Consider the following 18,560-nt stretch of genomic DNA (forward strand, 5'->3'; position numbering starts at 1 on the left):
AATCATTTCAAGTCTTCACTATTTTCTGCTCATCACATTTTGAAAACATTTTTACTACATTGTTTTTCACTGAAACATTTCCAAGCCGGCATATTGGAAACGTTTTATCTTTTCTGATGAAAAGCCTGGCTATTTTCCATGTCTCTGTGCTGTCACCCAACCTTCCCCACCCCCAGTACCTGGTCTGCCATTTTTTTTTTGCATCCCTCACCTCACTCCTTTCCCCCTCACCTCTTCAGGTTCATCATTTTGTGTTGTTATTTTCATCCCAGCCTTCCTTTGAGAACAGTATGCTTCTTCACTTACCCATTTTATTCTCATAACAACCATGTGACACTGTCAGGGCCACCTTATAGGACTGCTGCTGTGAAGATGAAATGAAGAAAGGCGAACTAGGAACCTCTGCTTTGGGCTCCTAAAAGGGAAGAATAAAAGAGTACTACCTTAATCTGGATAGGCCAGGTCAGCCCTATCTCGTCAAGCTAATCAGGGCTGCCCCCACTTGGTATTTGAATGTGAGGCTCCCAAGGAGGTCTGGGAACTGCTACGCAGAGGCAGCAAACCACCTAAAAGTTATCTGCAATTTGACAGCATTGTCCGCTACAAAGAAAATTGTCCTGAACAGATAGATGAGGATAGAAGACTTAAGGCACTGTCCCATTTTAAAAAATATATTACTTAGAATTGGGCTAAACTTAAGCTTCGACATTCAGTTACTTTCAGCTAACTGAAGCTCAGTTAAGGCAAACTCACCCACATTCACCCTGACCGTTATAAACGGACTACACCGCGCCCCGCCCCTCTCGTCCTCCGTCCAATCACAGTTAAGTGCGCGAGAGACCGGAAGTTTTGAAAATAACAAAACGGCCAAACTGATGACCGGCCAGCCACTTTTTCTCGCTTCAAAATTAGGCACGAGTTATTTCTGGGATGTGCCCAGGCGGCCACCTTCCTCTCGTTTCTGTCCTCAGATTCGGAGGAGGTTTTGTTTGTTTGTTGTTGTTGTTTTTTGGGGGGGGGAATGCTTCTCAAACGACAGGCATTGCTCACCGGCGCTGTGAGCCTGCAGACACTACGCATGCGCTGCCGCAATCTTTGCTTTCCCGGTAGGTAGGCGGGGGGGGGGGGGGGGGACAGAGACGACGCATGCGCGCTACTTTCGAACTACGGGCGCGAGCCAAACGCTACAGCGTGTATTTGCGTTTTTAGTATCTGCGAGGAGGCCGGCTGTGTGCGGGCGGGAAAGAAAAGCAGGAAATGGCTGCTGGGTTTGGGTCGCTGCTGCGCGAGTGCCCGCTTCTCCTGCCCCAGAACCGGGAAAAGACGGTTTACGAAGGGTTTGTCACCGCCCAGGTACGGAGTCGCTGTGCTTAAATCCCAATGTGGGGCAGGGTGGCATTTCCTTCTTCTTGTAAGGTCTGTCAGGGTAGCCTGCGCGGGTTTTCTCACTCCTACAGTGTATCCCCATAAAAGTCTTGCGAAGTAGTCTGTTGAAAAAGTCACTTTCGTGAGTTTCATGGCTAAGGAAGCTGACTGGGTAACCTTGGGGCGCTCATACAGTCTCGCCCTCACCTAAGGTTGTTGTGAAGATAAGCGAGAGGAGAGGAGAATGATGTCGGCTGTTTTGGGTCCTCCTTGACAAGAAAAGTAAGTATGAATGAAGTAAATAAACACGTGAGGTGAGCCCTTGTCCCTCTGAGAGCCAAGTCAGGTGACTCTCCTATTTGCACGCGTTGAGAAAAATATTCTGCCCCTTTGGTAACATTTGGAAATAGATAAATGACATTCGTTTAAGTCCATATTAAAAGTAAAAGGCATTTTCCCCAGGCTTGTTGACAGCCTGACCCGCACACCAAAAAATAAGAGGTTGATAAGGTAAGAATCGACCTTCCATTTTCCTTACTTCGTAGTTACTCCAAGAGGGATACTCTTAGCCTATGTAAAAATGTAAACTGCCTTTCTCAAAGAAAGAGTGGATGTGTGAGATTTTTGGACAAAACTCACAGATTAATTTTCAATGCAGAGAATAATTTGTATATTGAAAAATCTCTCATACAGTGCCCTCTTCCAGACAATGCCTATGCTTCCTGTAGATATTACCAATATAACTTTTAGTGATCAGTAGGGATGGTTTGCTGTACAGTTAAGGCTGGTCAGATGTGATCATAACTGGTGGACAAGGATCACTGCCTGAGTTGAATAAACCTTGCTGATAAACTTTCCCAAAGCACTTGGCTTCCCACTGTGGGAAATAGAATGCTGGACTTGTTGAACCTTTTGGTTCTCTCATGCGATTAGCGGGACTTTGGTTCTCTCATGCGATTAGCGGGACCTAATAATGTTGGCAGAGTTGTGAGCATCTACATTTTTTCATCAGAAATACAGACTGCCATGTGTGGCAGGGAACCTAATGCCACCACACACACTGTGATGTGAGCTTCTGTCAAGGACGTAGGTAAGGGGGGGTTCTTGGGTTCAACCCCCCCATTCATGTTCGAAGCTCCGCCCACCTGTTTGTGGGTTTAAAAACATTTTTAGTGTTTTTCGGTTTTTGGCCTGCAGGGGGCGCATTGTTTGGGCTAGCAGCACCAAACTTTCAGGGATTATTTTGGGGACTCTCCTGATTATACTACCCAGGTTTGGTGAGGTTTGGTCTAGGGGGTCCAAAGTTATGGACTCCCAAAGGGGGTGCCCCATCCTCCATTGTTTCCAAAGGGAGCTAATAGAAGATGGGGCTACACCTTTGAGGGTCCATAACTTTGGACACCCTGAACCAAATTTCACCAAACCTGGAAGGTATCATCAGGAGAGTCTCTTACTGATACCACCCAGGTTTTGTGAAATTTGGTCCAAGGTGTCCAAAGCTATGGACTCCCGAAGGGGGTTCCCCCATTCCCCATTGTTTCCAATGGGAGCTAATAGGAGATAGGGCCCCCTGAACCAAACTTCACCAAACCTGGGTGGTATCATTAGGAGAGCCCCTAAAGATACCCTGAAAGTTTGGTGCTTCTAGCTTAACAACTGCACCCCTGACAGCAGGCACCCCCCAAATTTCCCCAGATTCTCCTTTTAAATCCACCCCCTTCGGCATGGATTTAAAGGGAGAATCTGAGGTCCTCAGTTTAGAAGAAGAGTTTGGATTTATTTCCTCCATTTCTCTCCTGTAGGAGACTCAAAGGAGCTTACAATCTCCTTAACCTTCCCCCCTCACAACAAACACCCTGTGAGGTGGGTGGGGCTGAGAGAGCTCCAAAAAGCTGTGACTAGCCCAAGGTCACGCAGCTGGCCTGTGTGGGAATGCACAGGCTAATCTGAATTCCCCAGATACGCCTCCACAGCTCAAGTGGCAGAGCAGGGAATCAAACCCAGTTCCTCCAGATAAGAATGCACCTGCTCTTAACCACTACGCCACATTGAAAGTGATGCTGTATCACGGTGGGTGATAATCCACCCCCAAACAGCATCACTTTCAATGTTGTTTAACTGGGGACCCCAGATTCTCCCTTAAAGGTGGGTTTAAAATGAGAATTTGGGCTCTCTAGTTTAAACACCATTGAAAGTGATGCTGTTTGGGGGTGGATTCCAGCATCACAGCGGCTGGGCGGGGGGGCGGGACGCAAAACTCAGATTTTGCACTGGGCTCCATTTTCCCCCTGTGCCTCTGCCCAGAGGGGAGGGCAAAAGGAGCTGCCGGCTGGAAGCCCAGCTGGTGGGGGGCAGGGGAGGGCAGGGCGGGGGAGTCTGGAGAGCTGCTTTTAAAAGCGCTAGGTCGGGGGCGGGGCTTGGGGAGGCGTGACCATGCCCTAGGGGCGGGTGGGGGCGTGGCCCCACCCGAACCCCCCCCCATAAAAAATCTATAGCTATGTCCCTGGCTTCTGTTTGCTGGAGGGGAGGCATAGTGGCAGAGGTGGAGCCTGTGCGCCCTGTGCCCAACCACAGCATTGTCCGCCCCAGAACACCCTGCCATGCCCCCTCCGCTGCTCCGCCTGGGGTGTTGCACTTCACCCGGCCCCGTTGGCGCTACACCACTGCATAGTGGCTTACAGTTACCTATTTTGTGCCTGTGTGCTTTCCCATATGGTGCATCATAGCTGTAAGAAGGGAGAATTTGCATTGAATGGGGGAAATATTTAATCCTGGCCCCAGCATTCCTCAGCTTCACTTTGGATAATTGGCCTTTAGGCTTGTAATCTGAGGGTTCAATCCCTGCTCAGCCACACTACCCCCTGGAGTTTGTGCAGGATGATTTGTTATTGTTACTGCTACAATGTTGTACCTATAGGTATAGTGCAGATTCAAAGAGGACAGATGCCTGCTCTGAGGAGTTTACCACTTGTCCTATACAACTTGAACATTGAGAGTAAAGTGGAGGCAGGTATACATAGGAGAAGAATTGTGTTCATTTCAGTTGTAGGATTCCCAACAGACTGTGCTTTCAGGCTGCAGTTCTGCGCAGTTAAAATAGCGAGAATGTTTCCATTGATTTCTATAGGATGGAATGCCACCCTTAAAACACTTCATTATCTGACATCTATTTGCTAGATTTCCTTTCTAGTACATAAATATGTATTTTTTAAAAAATCAAAGGAGTAAAGTAACTGATTATATAGAAGTTGTTGTCAAATATACAAAACAAACATTTAAAATCCCGAACATAATTCCCTTTCCTTATTAATTGAGTCTTATCAAAGCTACTGATGTCTAGAATTTAGATTGCAAATGATATTATGTTTTCCAGAGTAAGTATATAGTCTTAAAAGTTTTTTTAAAAATACCTTTCAGTACTTTAATGAACCACCAAATCAAAGTTATTTGACCTTTACAAAAGGTCAGAATTACATCTGCTATTTTTAGGGACTATTTAAATGTAACAGGGTGTGATTTATAATACACTGTGAAGGTAAAGGTTATGAGCAACATTAATTGTGTTTCTCACGTCTTCAGACTACACTGTGACAGTTCCTTGGAATGTCCATTCTTTATGTTAATTCTGGAAATAATTATCAGCTAACCTGATAACTACTTCTAAATTTAGTTAAAATATTTCCCAGATAAAATATTTCCCAGCTCTGTGATGAGACCTAAAATCTTTCTTTGCACCAGACTTCTCAAACCTGATCAATTGAAATCTTTATTAGAAAGTTTTTAAGAATAACAGAAGTAAAGTGGGGAAAAAAAGGTTTTTTCCCCCTGAACTACTATCTACGTCACCAGAAGCTGAGCAGATGTGGTTACAAATTATTAAAAAGAAGGACTTTTTTTTGCACATGAAATTTCATAATGCTTATGCCAAGCAAAATGACCATCCTCAAGAATTCTGATAATTTTCAAAAACTGAGCACAAGTTGCAAATCTTAATCCATGTTACTCCTAAAACTATTTTCCACTTTTGGTTGATTTCCAGTTTGTGTGTTGGAATGTATGAGATCGCTTATGATTCCTCTCCAAATGCTTTGCATCTATGGACTCCTGCAGAAAAGTCTCAGATTCCAATTTTGCAGTGGAGGCAGGCTGGATGTAAATTTAAATTTTTTAAAAAGTTAAATGCTGTAAGACGATTTAAAAAATATTTTAGCATTCTTTATTATCTGAGATACAAAATGTAGAACCTTAATAACTTGTAGCATTTCCTGCTAGGGATGCAGGAATTGAACTGTGGAAGTAAATTCCATTAAACTTAGAGATATTTATTGTGAAGGTACCTTCTTAAGGACCAAATTAGATTACACACACAAACTCATGTTTAAAACCATGTTTAAAACCAGTTGATTATGGAAACAGTAGCTTGAGGAAGGGATAGAGAGCCAGCTTGGTGTAGTGGCTAAACTTTAAAGTATCAGGCTGGGATCTGCATAACCCAGGCTCAAATCCCTACTCTGCCATGAAAATTTGCTGAATGACCTTGGGCCAGTCATACACTCTCAGCCCTGACCTTGGCAACCGTTTGGATGAGAGACCTCAAAGGAATACCAGAGTTGCTATGCAGAGGAAGGCGATGGCAAAACCGCCTCTGTTAGTCTCTTGCCTTGAAAGCCCTATGGAGTTACTATAAGTCAGTTGTAACTTGAAAGCATTTTACACACACAGCATCTGAGGAAGGAGTGATTTAGAGTGGAGAAGAGGGTGCTTAATATGCCCCCTCCCCATGTATGTTTTGTCCTGTCTGGTTCCCAATGTGTTGTGTAAACGCTCATGAGGATCTCCATGAGGAAAAGGCTACTGGCTGGCAATTTTGAAGCAGAAAGGCAGTGAATGATGGAAATTATTTTCATCTATTTGTCCACTATATAATGATCCTGTTTTAAAGCCTTTTTTCCTTCAGTCAGCAAAGCTGCTGGAATTTAAAGACAAGTTTGCATGAGAGATGTAGCTAGGTGCTAAGCGTTCTTACTGTGCCGTGTATCGAGCCCCTGCTCTGCTTCAGTCCTCCTTATTGACTGAATGGAAAAACAGCATGTCTTTTGCACACATGTAACCCACTATAAAAGGATTGCATGATAAGTTAGATGTGTGCACTACAGGATATCTTTGTCTCCTGATCCACAATACAGGCACTGCTGTTATATTGTACATGTTTGAATTTGAAGTTTATATAGCTCTCTAATAACCGTTACCACTTTTTTTTAAAAGTCTTGTATTGATTGTATGAGGGCTGAAGCGGACTCACATGGCTGACTTCTGTATTATGGAAGAATAAAAGGATGAGTCTGTTATTAAGTTTGGACCTTTGCATCCAATGAAGTAAAGTGTGTGCCACCCACTTTTCATCTTTGAAACAGTATTTCCACAAGTAGCTATCTGGAAGCAGTTCTGCATTTGGTATTCTACTCACATATGCTCCTGGGGAAATTACTGCTATTTCTTCTTATTCTCTCCCCCCTTAAATTTTCTAGTTGTTCATTCCTTTGCAAAAGAGGTGTTCTCAGGCTCAGAAGAGCTATGAAACCCCTAATGTTACTAAAACAATTCAGCAATGATGGGCAGTAGCATTGCTGTTCTTTTTTTTCTCTTTTTTTGATCCTAGAAGACTGCTTCAGTGCTTGATTGCTCAGTGGTAAATCATACACTGGTCAGTTTTTTTAAAGTAATTAAAATAATTAAAGTAAAAGGCTTTTTCTCTAGAATCATTTTACAGAGCAGTAGATGTTTAAAATAAATGCATGCTGTAACATGTTCTTTTCAGCCAGGTTTTAGGGCAGGGAATGGGTTGGACATCAAAGAATATATAACGGCTGATATTTTTCCCTGTAAAAATAAAAAATGTGTATTCCTATTCACTGATAGTGTTTGTTTCTTTAAATGGGATGTCCCTACTATAGACACGGCAGTATCCAGTTTATGGGTTGAACAAAGATTAACTGTGGTTTATAAAATTGATAATCCCAACTACCTGGTTTGTTATAGATTTTCTAGCAATCATAGATGCAGTAAAATTGTAACATTTTTGTATCTTAAGCACAGAAGTCAAAAGGGAAATGAAAGATACATTAGTATTTGAGGTGTTTTCATGTATTTATACATTTGAAGATTAACTTTTGTCTTCCAGTTTATACTGTGTTAGCATAGTGTCGATGTCTGGGTTGGAGAGTAGATGTTTGTAGATATGATGCCTAATGAGCTGTTACCTTTTCCAGGGAATGGACTTTCATTTAAGGATATTGTTGCCAGTGGATCATCAGTTGAAAAATGCTAGGTGAGGCTGATGATTTTCTACATTCCCCCATTTTTTATTGCTGACTAATTTTTCATTTTTAATGATGGATCTGTGTGATGAGCAGTGATATCTACTACAGTTTGGAGACATCCTGAATAATTGCACTTTCAATTGAATTATTTGCTACTAGTTAGATTACTTAATATTGCTGGTGTTGAGACAGAACATGAGAATGCTGGGAGTATGCAATAATTTTCTGTTTCTGAAGACCAGAGAGCAGCCATTTAAGAATGAAACCCAGAAAGGTGCATGTGTAAGAAGCCAGTCACAATGGAATTATAAGCCAGTCATTGACGGTTGCAAAGCTGACATGTCTTTGATTATACCAACCAAGGAATAAACTTATAGGGCCTACACCTAGCAAGTCCTAGGTCTCTGTTCACAGCTTATACTAGAATCCTAATTCCTTCTTAACATTTTTGAAAGGCTGCTAGATACAGATCTCCAGGGGGAAAATGGCTGCTTTAAATTTGAAGATTTCAGCTCATTGTATGTTGTTTACATTTACAGGAAGTGCCTGTAAATGTGGTGGCTATATGAACAAGCATGTCATTCAGACCCTCAAATTAAATAAGTTGGGGTGGTTTGGAAGCATTAGATTCTGTACAAAGAAATAGCTTCACACAGAAATTGCACTTCTAGTATGAATTAGGGGTTCCAGTACTCGTTCATATTTGAAGAAGAATTTGGATTGATACCTTGCCTTTATCTCCTGTAAGGAGACTCAAGGCGACTTAAAAACTCCTTTCTCTTCCTCTCCCCATAACAGTCACCTTGTGAGGTAGGTGGAGCTGAGAGAGTTCCAAAGAACTCTGACTAGACCAAGGACACACAGCAGGCTTCATGTGTAGGTGTGGGGAAACAAATCCAGTTCACCAGATAAGAGTCTGCTGCTCTTAACCACTACTGAAGTGACTATGATGTCTTAAGTTGTTCTCCATCAGTTCATAGAGATCTGGAAGTTTGTTGTGTGGGTTTGCTGTATGATCTTTATGGTTTTTTTTCTTGATCACTTATATCCTGCAGGTTAGGAAATAAATGTTTGCCTTGCATGGTTTGGCTAACGCTTCTAGTCTCTGTGACTGTGTGGTTTTTTACTTTCTCTGAAGTTGTAGGTTGGCTCACATCCTTAAATCAATTGGATTAATTTTGCAACTTGTCTTTTCCTGACCTTGCTTATGTTTAGAGAATACTTTGGAATATGTGTGATAATCTGAAACGATCACTGTGTAAATTAAACATATGTATGAGTTATTTATACAGTTTTATATATAACAGTGTACATAGGCAACCAGACACTGATTCTCTCAAAATCAGTGTATGGTGTATGAAAAATAACACAAATATAGGAACCCTGCATAGACTGTAACTTGGGATAATATTATTTTAAGCTAACTGAAATTATATTATTCAGAGATGGTGCATATAAAATTGCACCAAACAAGTTCGATTTGTAGGAAAATTCTTAAATATTTGTCCCTTTATTATGCAACTGTTGGTAAGATACAGGCAAATAGCTGTTTATTGTTTGAGAATCTATGACTTACACAGCACACTCTGAAAGGTACACTGTTTTTTGAGATGCAAAGATTAGATGGAATTTGTGCTTCTATTGAATGAACATAATAAGAAGAACGGATAGAAGTGGATGTTTGCCCAGGTTAGGAAAAAGGTAACGAACCATTTAAATTAAGCTGAATGATCAGTGAAAACTGGTTCCTTTCCCCTTTTCAATTATTTCACTCTTTGTGTTTACTGAAATTATTTACACACGTATCATTCATATAAAAGTATTTCTAATAACTACTCTCTCTGAACAACTTGAGTTGGCATACTTGTGCCAGTTGTTTCCACTGGTGGCAATATCCCTATTGTAGGTATCCCTATTTAAAGATTTTATGGGTCATGTTGTAAAGGTGCTTACAAAGGAATGTGGTTTTGCTCCAGTAGATTTTTTTTAGCCAGTTGGAGGTGCAGCATGTAATGTTGCAAGCCGCCATTTCAAACATGAATTATAGTCCTTCCTAATGAGGCTATATAATTAAAATAGGGTAATGATTGATGTTCATTTTCCTGTCCCCTTGAACAGATGTGGCCTGATTGAGGCATGCTGTCAGTCCCTTAAAGCCATTGGAGAACATGTAGCTTCAGTCTCTATTCCTGGGGGCGTGGCCTCCTGGATTAGAAAATAATGAGGGTAGCACAATTACCCTTTCAAGATTCATAGCAGAGGTTCATGTGACATCAAATGTAGGCAATTTAAGTAACGCTTTAAGAACCATTTAAATATTTTTTCTGAAAACAAGTTAAACTACTTATGCAGGTCAGAGCTCTGTTAACAAGCATCCTTCTGGATATTTTCAGTAGAACAATTATTTTCATGCCTAAATAGAGTGATATTTTTTTGGAGCATTATTTGAATGAGGAAAATAGGGCATCCTTTGTTTTATGAAGTTTTTTCCTAATATTCTGCTGAAATTATGTTAATATTTGGATCCTTTTATTTATCAGATAGTTATAATTAGAGATTACCTGCACCTGGTTGCATAAAGATAAGTTCAAAACACGGGCTTTCTGAAATAATGTTACAAACTTGTATGAGTTTTTCAATATATTTCTTTCATTCCAACAATATAATTTTCCCATGAAGATTAATATAATGAAGTATAGGTAAGGAGAGGCAGAACATAATAACTAACTGGATTTTGTAAAAGCTGTTAATGTTTGTACATCTTTTAATTTCAAATTTGTAGCCTTTCTAGGGCATCTTATTCTCAACTTGTTCCAAATGAACTCTGAAAGAGTTAGCTATATTTACTCTTGGGAATTTTTATTTTCAGTACTTAATTTCGTTTTTCTATAGTGAAATGTATGTAAGAGAGCAAAATGCCCTAGTAAATTTTACCTTCTCCCTTGCCCCTTTTCACATATACAATTTTTTAGTCTCACTAGAGTCTTGCTATTTGAATGTCGACCAGTTACGTATTTGACCAGGATTGAATATTATACTTCGTAGGATACAGTGCAGCTGGCAGCTGAAAAGGGTTTTGAGTGGATACCAGCAGATTTTAAAGCAGGTATGTTGGTTAAATATGCTAGTCTGAATTAGAACACAAAACAACAACTTGTGAAACTAGTTGAGGTAAGAACTTTCATTTCTTATACTTTACCAATCATGCCTAGTTAGTAGTAGCACAATCTATTACATCAGAGTGCTTCAGACCTGGTGGGTTACAAGTATGAGATCTATAAAGATTTGCAGGGAGCATCTTATCCCACCCTCACGTTCCCTTCCAATACGATTTCAACTTTCCGTTCCCCAACAGCTCTTGTAGTCTTTCTCATTTTCCTGCTTCCTTCCATCTTTTTCTCTTTTTACATACCTTTGACTGTGAAGATTGGCAGTATTATTGTGGCTGTTTGGCAACCTCCGAATGGCCAGCAAGTACCATAAGATTTCATATGAGTACCATAAGATTTCAGTGGGCATTCATTTCGTAAAGCTCCAGACATTGCTTCTAATAATTTAGGTTTTAAAAATCTGCTGTTTCTTTATTTTTAAGACTTCAGGTTTTACTGCATAACTGGGGCTTTCATCATATTTGTACAAAATCCTTTCTGTCTGCCTTTGCCCCACAGTGTGGCTTTTTTCAATACTAGGGCCCAGTTCAAAATTGGATATGACTAGTGGACTTGTAGGAGACTGTTAGGATCCACCTCCCTGGTCAAGAACTGCACACTCCCTAAAGTTGTCTGCCCCTGTCTCCACCTTTGCCAGTTTCATCCTTGAGTTGGGAGCCTTGAGCTACACTCTGTAGGCTTTATCCCCTCAGCATTCTGCCTTCAATCCCTCATTCTCTCTTGCACTCTTTCTCTGAACTCCTACTGAGCTGCAGTATGTGCCATTTTCTTCCCCAGCTAGAAGATCCCTTCCCTATTTATTTTTATTTCCTCTTGTTCCCCCCCCCCCCGCAGTGTACCATTTATTCTTAACTGTTCCCTTTTTATTTCCCAAGCCGTCCCTCTCCCAGACCATCTGTGAGTGCAGGGCATCTCCATTGGTCTCTCCTCCTCCTCCTCCTCCTCCTCTCCTCCTCCTCCTCCTCAGAGCTACCTTCACTTTGGCTTGGCCCAGATGCCTGATACCTGGCTGGGAGCTGCTCATGGGAGGGAGCCAGGCCAGGACACAGTCTTGCCCTCTGCAGACCGTGCTGCCAGGCCTGTTGACAGCTCTCCCAGCCACAACTATGACTTGGCTCCATGGCTGTGCCCAAGACCAAAGGGGGTTGTTGGTGGCAGAGCCAGGGTCATAGCTGGATCCTAGCCTGGGGTTTGAGATCTCTAGTGGATCCAGGAGGGAAGTGGGCTCACTCTGGGTACTTGGGGGTGGGGAGGTCCATTGTTGGCCCCTTGACTGGACAGGCATCTTGTTTCCCCCTCCCCAGCTGTTTCCTCTTTCCTTTCCTGAAAACCCCAATAGCCACTCCCCTTTTTCTGCTTCCTTCTCCCCTTCCTACCCAACAGCCAGCCTACATTTATGTGCCTTTTTGTCCACAGGTCTCATTTGCAGACTGTCAGAAAACTAGACCCCAATTTTGTGGTGCTGGTACAGTGGGGAGTGTCAAAGATGTGTGTGGGGCATCTTACTTTCCCCAGTATCCCCTGCCCCACACTGTTTACTGTATCCTTCCTCCTGGCCACCCCCATATCCTCTGCTCCTTCTCTGCCTCATTCTCACCTTTCAGCCATTCACCAACCTACCTTTTACCTACCTGTCATCTTCAGCTATATTTATTTATTTACTTCCTAGTCTTTCTTTACAGACCAAAATTATTCTCTCCTCTTTTTCTCCTTACAACAACCCTGTTAGTTAGATTAGGCTGAAAGTATGTGACTGGGCCCAAATCACCCAGTGAACTTCCATATCAAATGTATGTGGGATGGCTGCTGTTAAAAGAGTAGCAAGCAGCCGGGTCTAGGTGAGTCATACAAGTCAGATGGTATCAAGCCACCCAGTGGTTGCTATAAGGCCTCTCTCCAGTGAGTCTTTCCTGAAAGGCCAAAACAACCTGTAAAGGATCCTGCTGTCTCCTGCCTTTTGATAACAAAAACCAAGTCATGGAATGCTGTGGTAGCCAACAGTGGCCACTGAGGAAGTCCATTTGTTAAAACTACAGTGTTCTTCATATCATTTTATTTTTTTTAAAACACCCCTATGTGTTTTTGGGGGTTTTTTTAGGTTTCAAATTTTTCTGCAAACCTAGAGTATGGTTGGTTTTGTAGAAAGATTTGTCTTGCCTATTCAAAGCTCCAGTTATCTGATTTAAATATCTTCAGATTTGACCAATTTCACTATTAGAAAATCTGATAAATAAGGGACTCTCAGGGACTTGTAGTGTGTATGTATGTCTCATTTTCCTTTCCCTGACTATGTCTTATTTCTGTTTCCTGAAAGCCCTAAGTCACCCAGTGAGGATTCAAACCTGGGTTTCCCAGATGCTACTCTGGAGCTCCAATTGCTATACCACACTGGCTTTCATTGGGTGACTGCAGCCTGACCTAGGATAGTCATGGAAGTCGGGTGGTATTGAGTCACTGTCGGGACTGAGACTGCCATCCTCCAGGTGGGACCTGAGGATCTCCCAGAATTACAAATGAATTCCACATGACAGAAATCTGTCCATCTGGAGGAAAGGGTCGCTTTGGAGGATGGACTTGGTGGCATTATGTTTGCCTGAGGCCTCTTCCCTCCCCAAACTCTCGAAGTTCACCACAAAATATCCATTTATTTCCCAACCTGGAGCTGGCAACCTAGTCAGGCCTGCCTCAAATGAGTTCTCCCTCAAAGGCCAAAAGAGCCACCTGGCTCTTGTCTACTGTTCTTAACTGCTGTTCCCAGTTAAGTGGGCAGAAGCTGCCGCACAGGGTTGGAAAATGATTGGCAGTCTTTGACGCTGGAGAAGGGAGGGAACACAGCCTTCGTGATGAATCCTTTTGCTGCACTTAAAGTTTCTGTATTGTGAGATGAGTGCCCTTTCTTGTTCCCATCTGTTGAACTGCGTTAAATGAAAAATACTTCAAAATCTAATGTGTTTTAAACATTTATAGTTCACATATTTATTACTATCCCAGTAGAGGGTTAAAGAGAAGAAGAAAATATGTTTGTTTGTATTCATAATTTTTTTCTGATGCTGAAGCTTCTTTTTATAAAAAGATACATTAAAATTGATGCTCTCAAATGGAAAAAAAAGCTATATTAAGTTTTTTATATACTAATGACATCTTTATTACTTACATTAAAAACAGGAAAATGCCTTTTCGAAAGGACCATCAATAACAGGTGCATCTAACCTCATAGTTACATGCTGGTTGTATTCTAGTAATAATAGGGATATTAAAATAAGTCATGCCCCTCTTGGAAAGAGAAAGGAATAGAAGATATGTACATGTGAATTTATAAGCTTTTCAAATACTTTACATTTAAAAATATTTTTCATTGAAAGCAGGTGAACAGACAAGACCAAGAAAATGCATTCATTCTAGAACAGAAAACCTTCAGTGAGGCAGAAAGCAGCATTGTCATAATAGTTAACTTTTGACAATTTTGAGAAGAACCCTAAGTCCTGTATAACACAGAGGTCTTTTTAGAACCTAAGTTTCATATCTGTATCACCAGGTACAATTGGGAATGAGATGAAAGACACTTGAAACTATTTGTATAATTAACTATAACTATAATTCTAGGAAACATTCATTTCATGGCTTTTTTGTTGGCAGTAAGACATGCATTTTCAGTAGAATCAGTGGATGAATAGCATGTGAACGAGCTGATCCAAATCACCTTGTTCATCACTTCAAGCATAATACTTCAATGTTCTTACATTCAAATGTGATCAAATACTGATCATTAATCAATTCAACCAAATCATTCATTTGCTATATGATAAAAATGTCAAATAGAATAAAATCCATATCGTCAACTAATCGTAAAAAACTAGTTACATGAAGTACTTATCAAACACATGTATTTTCCAGAGATTGCAGCACTGTTTGGATCTGGTCAGTTTCATGGTGGAGCTGAAGACAATTTTGGTGAGGAACTACATTATAGGTGGTTATATGTGGCAATACTTATTTCTTATTTATCTTGTTTTTGCTACCTAATTGGCAATTTCTTTGACTATCCTCTGGAAATAATTACATGTAGAAAATAAGTACAATGCAAAGACCAAATCCTCAGCTTCCAAAATTTTATTTTGTAAATTAATTGATAGTTCCATATTATTTTACATGTCTGTCATGTGTGATTAGTAAGGATAAGCTCTAAATGAATATCTTTGTGCATCAGGTTGTAATGGTGGGAGAAATCTTTACTGCTGAAATAAAGACCCTTGATTTTTTCCCCTGTTTATTCTATATTTGAATATTACTGTGCAAGGGATGATGGAGACTTCTGCTGCTTTTTATTTCCTGTCATTGGCCCATTTTTTAAACTCCATCATTAACCAAAAGGGAGACTGCAACCAATTAGAAGGAGACTGAGACTGAGAAGGGGAGCCATGAAGCAGCTAAGGATGTGTCGCTTGCGACCAAGATCAAGTTAATACATGCTCTAGTATTCCCCTTTACTCTATATGGGTGTGAAACTGGACCATGAAGAAAGCTGACAGTAAGAAAGTAGTTTCCTTTCAACCTGGTGTTGGAGGGGAGTTTTATAGATTTTGTCGACCACCAAAAAGACAAATAATTGAGTTTTAGATCAAGTCTGAACTGTCCTAGAAGTTAAAATGACTAAATTGAGGTGACTTTGGTCACATTATGAGGAGTCACAGGAAAAGGCAATAATACTAGAAAAGCTGAAGGCAACAATAAAAGAGGTGGACTGACTCTATAAAGGAAGCCATGGCCCTCACTTTCCAAGACCTGAGCAAGGCTGCTAACGATGGGACTTATTGGACGACATTGATTCATATGGTTGCCATGAGTCAGAAGCAACTTGACAGCATTTAACACACGTATGTTTTATCGATGTTTAGAGGTTTCAGATGTGTTTTTAGTCCGAGGTCTGTGTACTTTGGAGCTTTCAAATGTCCCAGAAGCTGAAGAACCCGCTGTCTCATTATCTTTCCTTATTCCTGTCTGGGCCCAGGGTCATGGGAGAGACTACTTCATATTTCCAGAAACATGAGCTCTGGCTTATGAAAGCTTATGCCATAAATACATTTGTTAGTCGTCTGGATGCTTCAACGCTGTCATTTTGGTTGTAGTAAGCTAGCACAGATGTTCATCTGAATGGAGAGAATAGTTACCTTGCCATGATGAAGAAAGTTTTGGCTCTCAGAAGTCTGTGGTTTGAAAATCTTGCTGTTCTCTAAGGTGCTATTGGACTTGGATCTAGCTCTTCCCTTACCATGCTTTGGCACAGTTACATTTTAAGTAAGCTTGAATAGTGCAATACTGGCTAGTGCTTATGGTATCTCACATAGGAAGAGTACAACTGTATATGTGTGTGAATTTATGATCTACTTAAAATGATCATATTTCTTTAGAGTTTGACTGCTTCCGCACTCATAATGCAATCATAAATGGGATTACACCCCTCATTGATTTAGGATTGCTCTGTCAGCCACTGAAATGTGAGAGAGCTTGTGAAGACCTTTAAGAAGAAAGTGCCAAACACTGGCAAGGTCCTCAGACTGTTCTGTCTTTATGTTTTCCTGTAAAATAATACAAAAATCTAGTGGCCTCTGAAAGAATAACACTCGACTAAATACCTTATTAAATTATTCTTTTATTTTGCTGTAGCAGACTAATGTGTCTACCCCTTTGCATTAATCTATAAAAATCCTCTACCATGTCATACACTTCTTCTTTAGTTTATTTAAAAAATCTTTAGGAATGAACTCCCATTTTCTCTCCTTAAAAATAGATAGTAAAGGAACTAGCTATCCCTGCAGTAATGTTCCTCTTTTGAAATTCATTATATATGAACAGGTTATCATTCTAGTGACAGTAGCTGGTAGCTGGCATGGATATAGTGCTAAGGTGAAGTTCTGAATTTATGATTTATATGAACTATTTGTTTACAATGTTGTTGCTGTGTTCAAGCTAGCCTATGTCGATCTGTGAATAAAAATGCTTTTTAATACTTTTTGGAGAATTTGTGTTTTCAAATGAATGACAGAGGAATGAAAAAGAGGCCCATTTGTTTCCACTGATTTCAGTGGAAAACACATATCTAGGTATAATGTTTTCTATCTAGTTTGCATGAAATGTTCAGAGATTGTACTTCTCACCCAAGAGATGCTGTTTACCAAATTTCAGATAGTAGGAAGAATCTTGTGTTTGTAGGCAATTAAAATAAAGGCTCATGAATCTTAAAAACAAATCTCCCCCTCCCAACATTTTAGCATCTAAAATGCTACTTAAGCAGTTTACATAAAACATTGGGAGACATACCCTCAGGATGATTTTCATTCAAACAGGAAGTAGGAAAGAAATAGAAAGTATTCAATCAATCATCACATAGATCTTTCCTTTCTACTATGCATGGTCAGAGTGATGAAGGGAGTCAGGAGAAACTGAGAAATATGAAACTGATGTATAGGAAGTACCAAGTTAATAAATAATCAAAATATATACTTTGTTTCTGTTATGTTAAACTGCCTACAAAACTGGGGCCCTTTATTCCTGTCTGCCAACATACGGCAGTCAGGAGCCCTTGCAGAAAGGGAATAGACTCTGCTTATTTTGTGTAATTTGGTGAGAGAATTTTGCTCTATTTATTAGCTGATTTTAACCAACTTGTTACTAAATTTCTTGCCTTAGCTATATGATTGAGAGAACAATAGTGTTCGTTAAGCTGATTTTAAAGTTTTGTATTTAACCCTTTATGCCAGTAAAGGTGGTGCTGCTGCTAATATGATTTGGTTGAGAATAATGTGCAGCATAGGAGTTACTCTGGGCAAACCATTTCTGGTCTGAGCCAGCTTTCACGCCCCTTGTGACCTGGGCTGTTGCATGTGGGCCAGAGCAGACAGATCCTGCTGGGCGGGGGGGTGGGGGTGGGGGGGTGTCAGGAGGTGCATGACTATATATGGCTGTGCAAAGCATCTCCAGCCTCTCTTTGTCTCCTTCTCCCAAGACTGGGCTATGGCTAAATTTTATACCACAAAAATGTTGTTCTGTGCGTTTGTGTGTTCATGGGCTGGTAACTCCTGTCCTCCCCTCAGCCAGCAAAGATATTACAAATATTACTTGTTGAGACCCCTTAGAAATGAAAGCGAATGTTAACACAAACAAAACAAGTTTTACAAATGCATCAGAAACAACTGTCCAGATAATCATGTAAGAGAATGTGAAAATATAGTTAGCTTTCTGAAAAGTAAGATAAATTATAGATCCAAGGTTGAAGGAGAAGTCAGTAAACCTCCCCACCTTCTTTCGACTACCCTATCTTTATACTCTTCTCTAGAAACCTACCTCCCTTCCCTATTCCCACCCACCCCTCTTTCTACCATCAACAAAAGCGGTTCAGAAAATAAGTTAAAGAAATTGATTTAACAGATGCATTGTTCTTGTAAACAATTGCTGGAATAAGATATAATTAGTTATTACTAATTGTTAATGTGATTATTTACTATCTTTTGATGCATTCTCCTATCTCTTTTCTTTTTTGTAACTTCTTTTAAAAAGTCTTTTTCAATAAAGTTTTTAAAAAATTTAAAAAAAGAAACAACTGTACAGCTATATAATGTCGAAGGCTTTCACGGCCGGAATCACTTGGGTGCTGTGTGGTTTCCGGGCTGTATGGCCGTGTTCTAGCAGCATTCTCTCCTGACGTTTC

The 18,560-nt window shown here is 40.5% G+C and overlaps 1 protein-coding gene across 4 annotated transcripts in view; it reads left to right on the top strand.

Annotated features, from left to right (window-relative positions):
- Positions 1-874: 874 nt before the first annotated feature.
- FANCL (FA complementation group L) overlaps positions 875-18,560 on the top strand; it is a 59,138-nt gene continuing 41,452 nt past the window's right edge. The window contains exons 1-5 of one of the 4 annotated variants that reach the window (XM_048518011.1): positions 875-1,106; positions 1,210-1,353; positions 7,635-7,693; positions 10,731-10,791; positions 14,750-14,806. In XM_048518011.1, the coding sequence (XP_048373968.1) occupies positions 1,258-1,353; positions 7,635-7,693; positions 10,731-10,791; positions 14,750-14,806 (273 nt within the window). In that variant the 5' untranslated portion in view covers positions 875-1,106; positions 1,210-1,257. Of the gene's footprint in view, positions 1,107-1,159; positions 1,354-1,577; positions 1,648-7,634; positions 7,694-10,730; positions 10,792-14,749; positions 14,807-18,560 lie in introns of those variants that run through there. The other 3 variants (XM_048518029.1, XM_048518037.1, XM_048518021.1) reach the window with 3 other exon arrangements.

The sequence above is a fragment of the Sphaerodactylus townsendi genome, linkage group LG01, assembly GCF_021028975.2.
Source record: "Sphaerodactylus townsendi isolate TG3544 linkage group LG01, MPM_Stown_v2.3, whole genome shotgun sequence".
Lineage (NCBI taxonomy): Eukaryota > Metazoa > Chordata > Lepidosauria > Squamata > Sphaerodactylidae > Sphaerodactylus > Sphaerodactylus townsendi.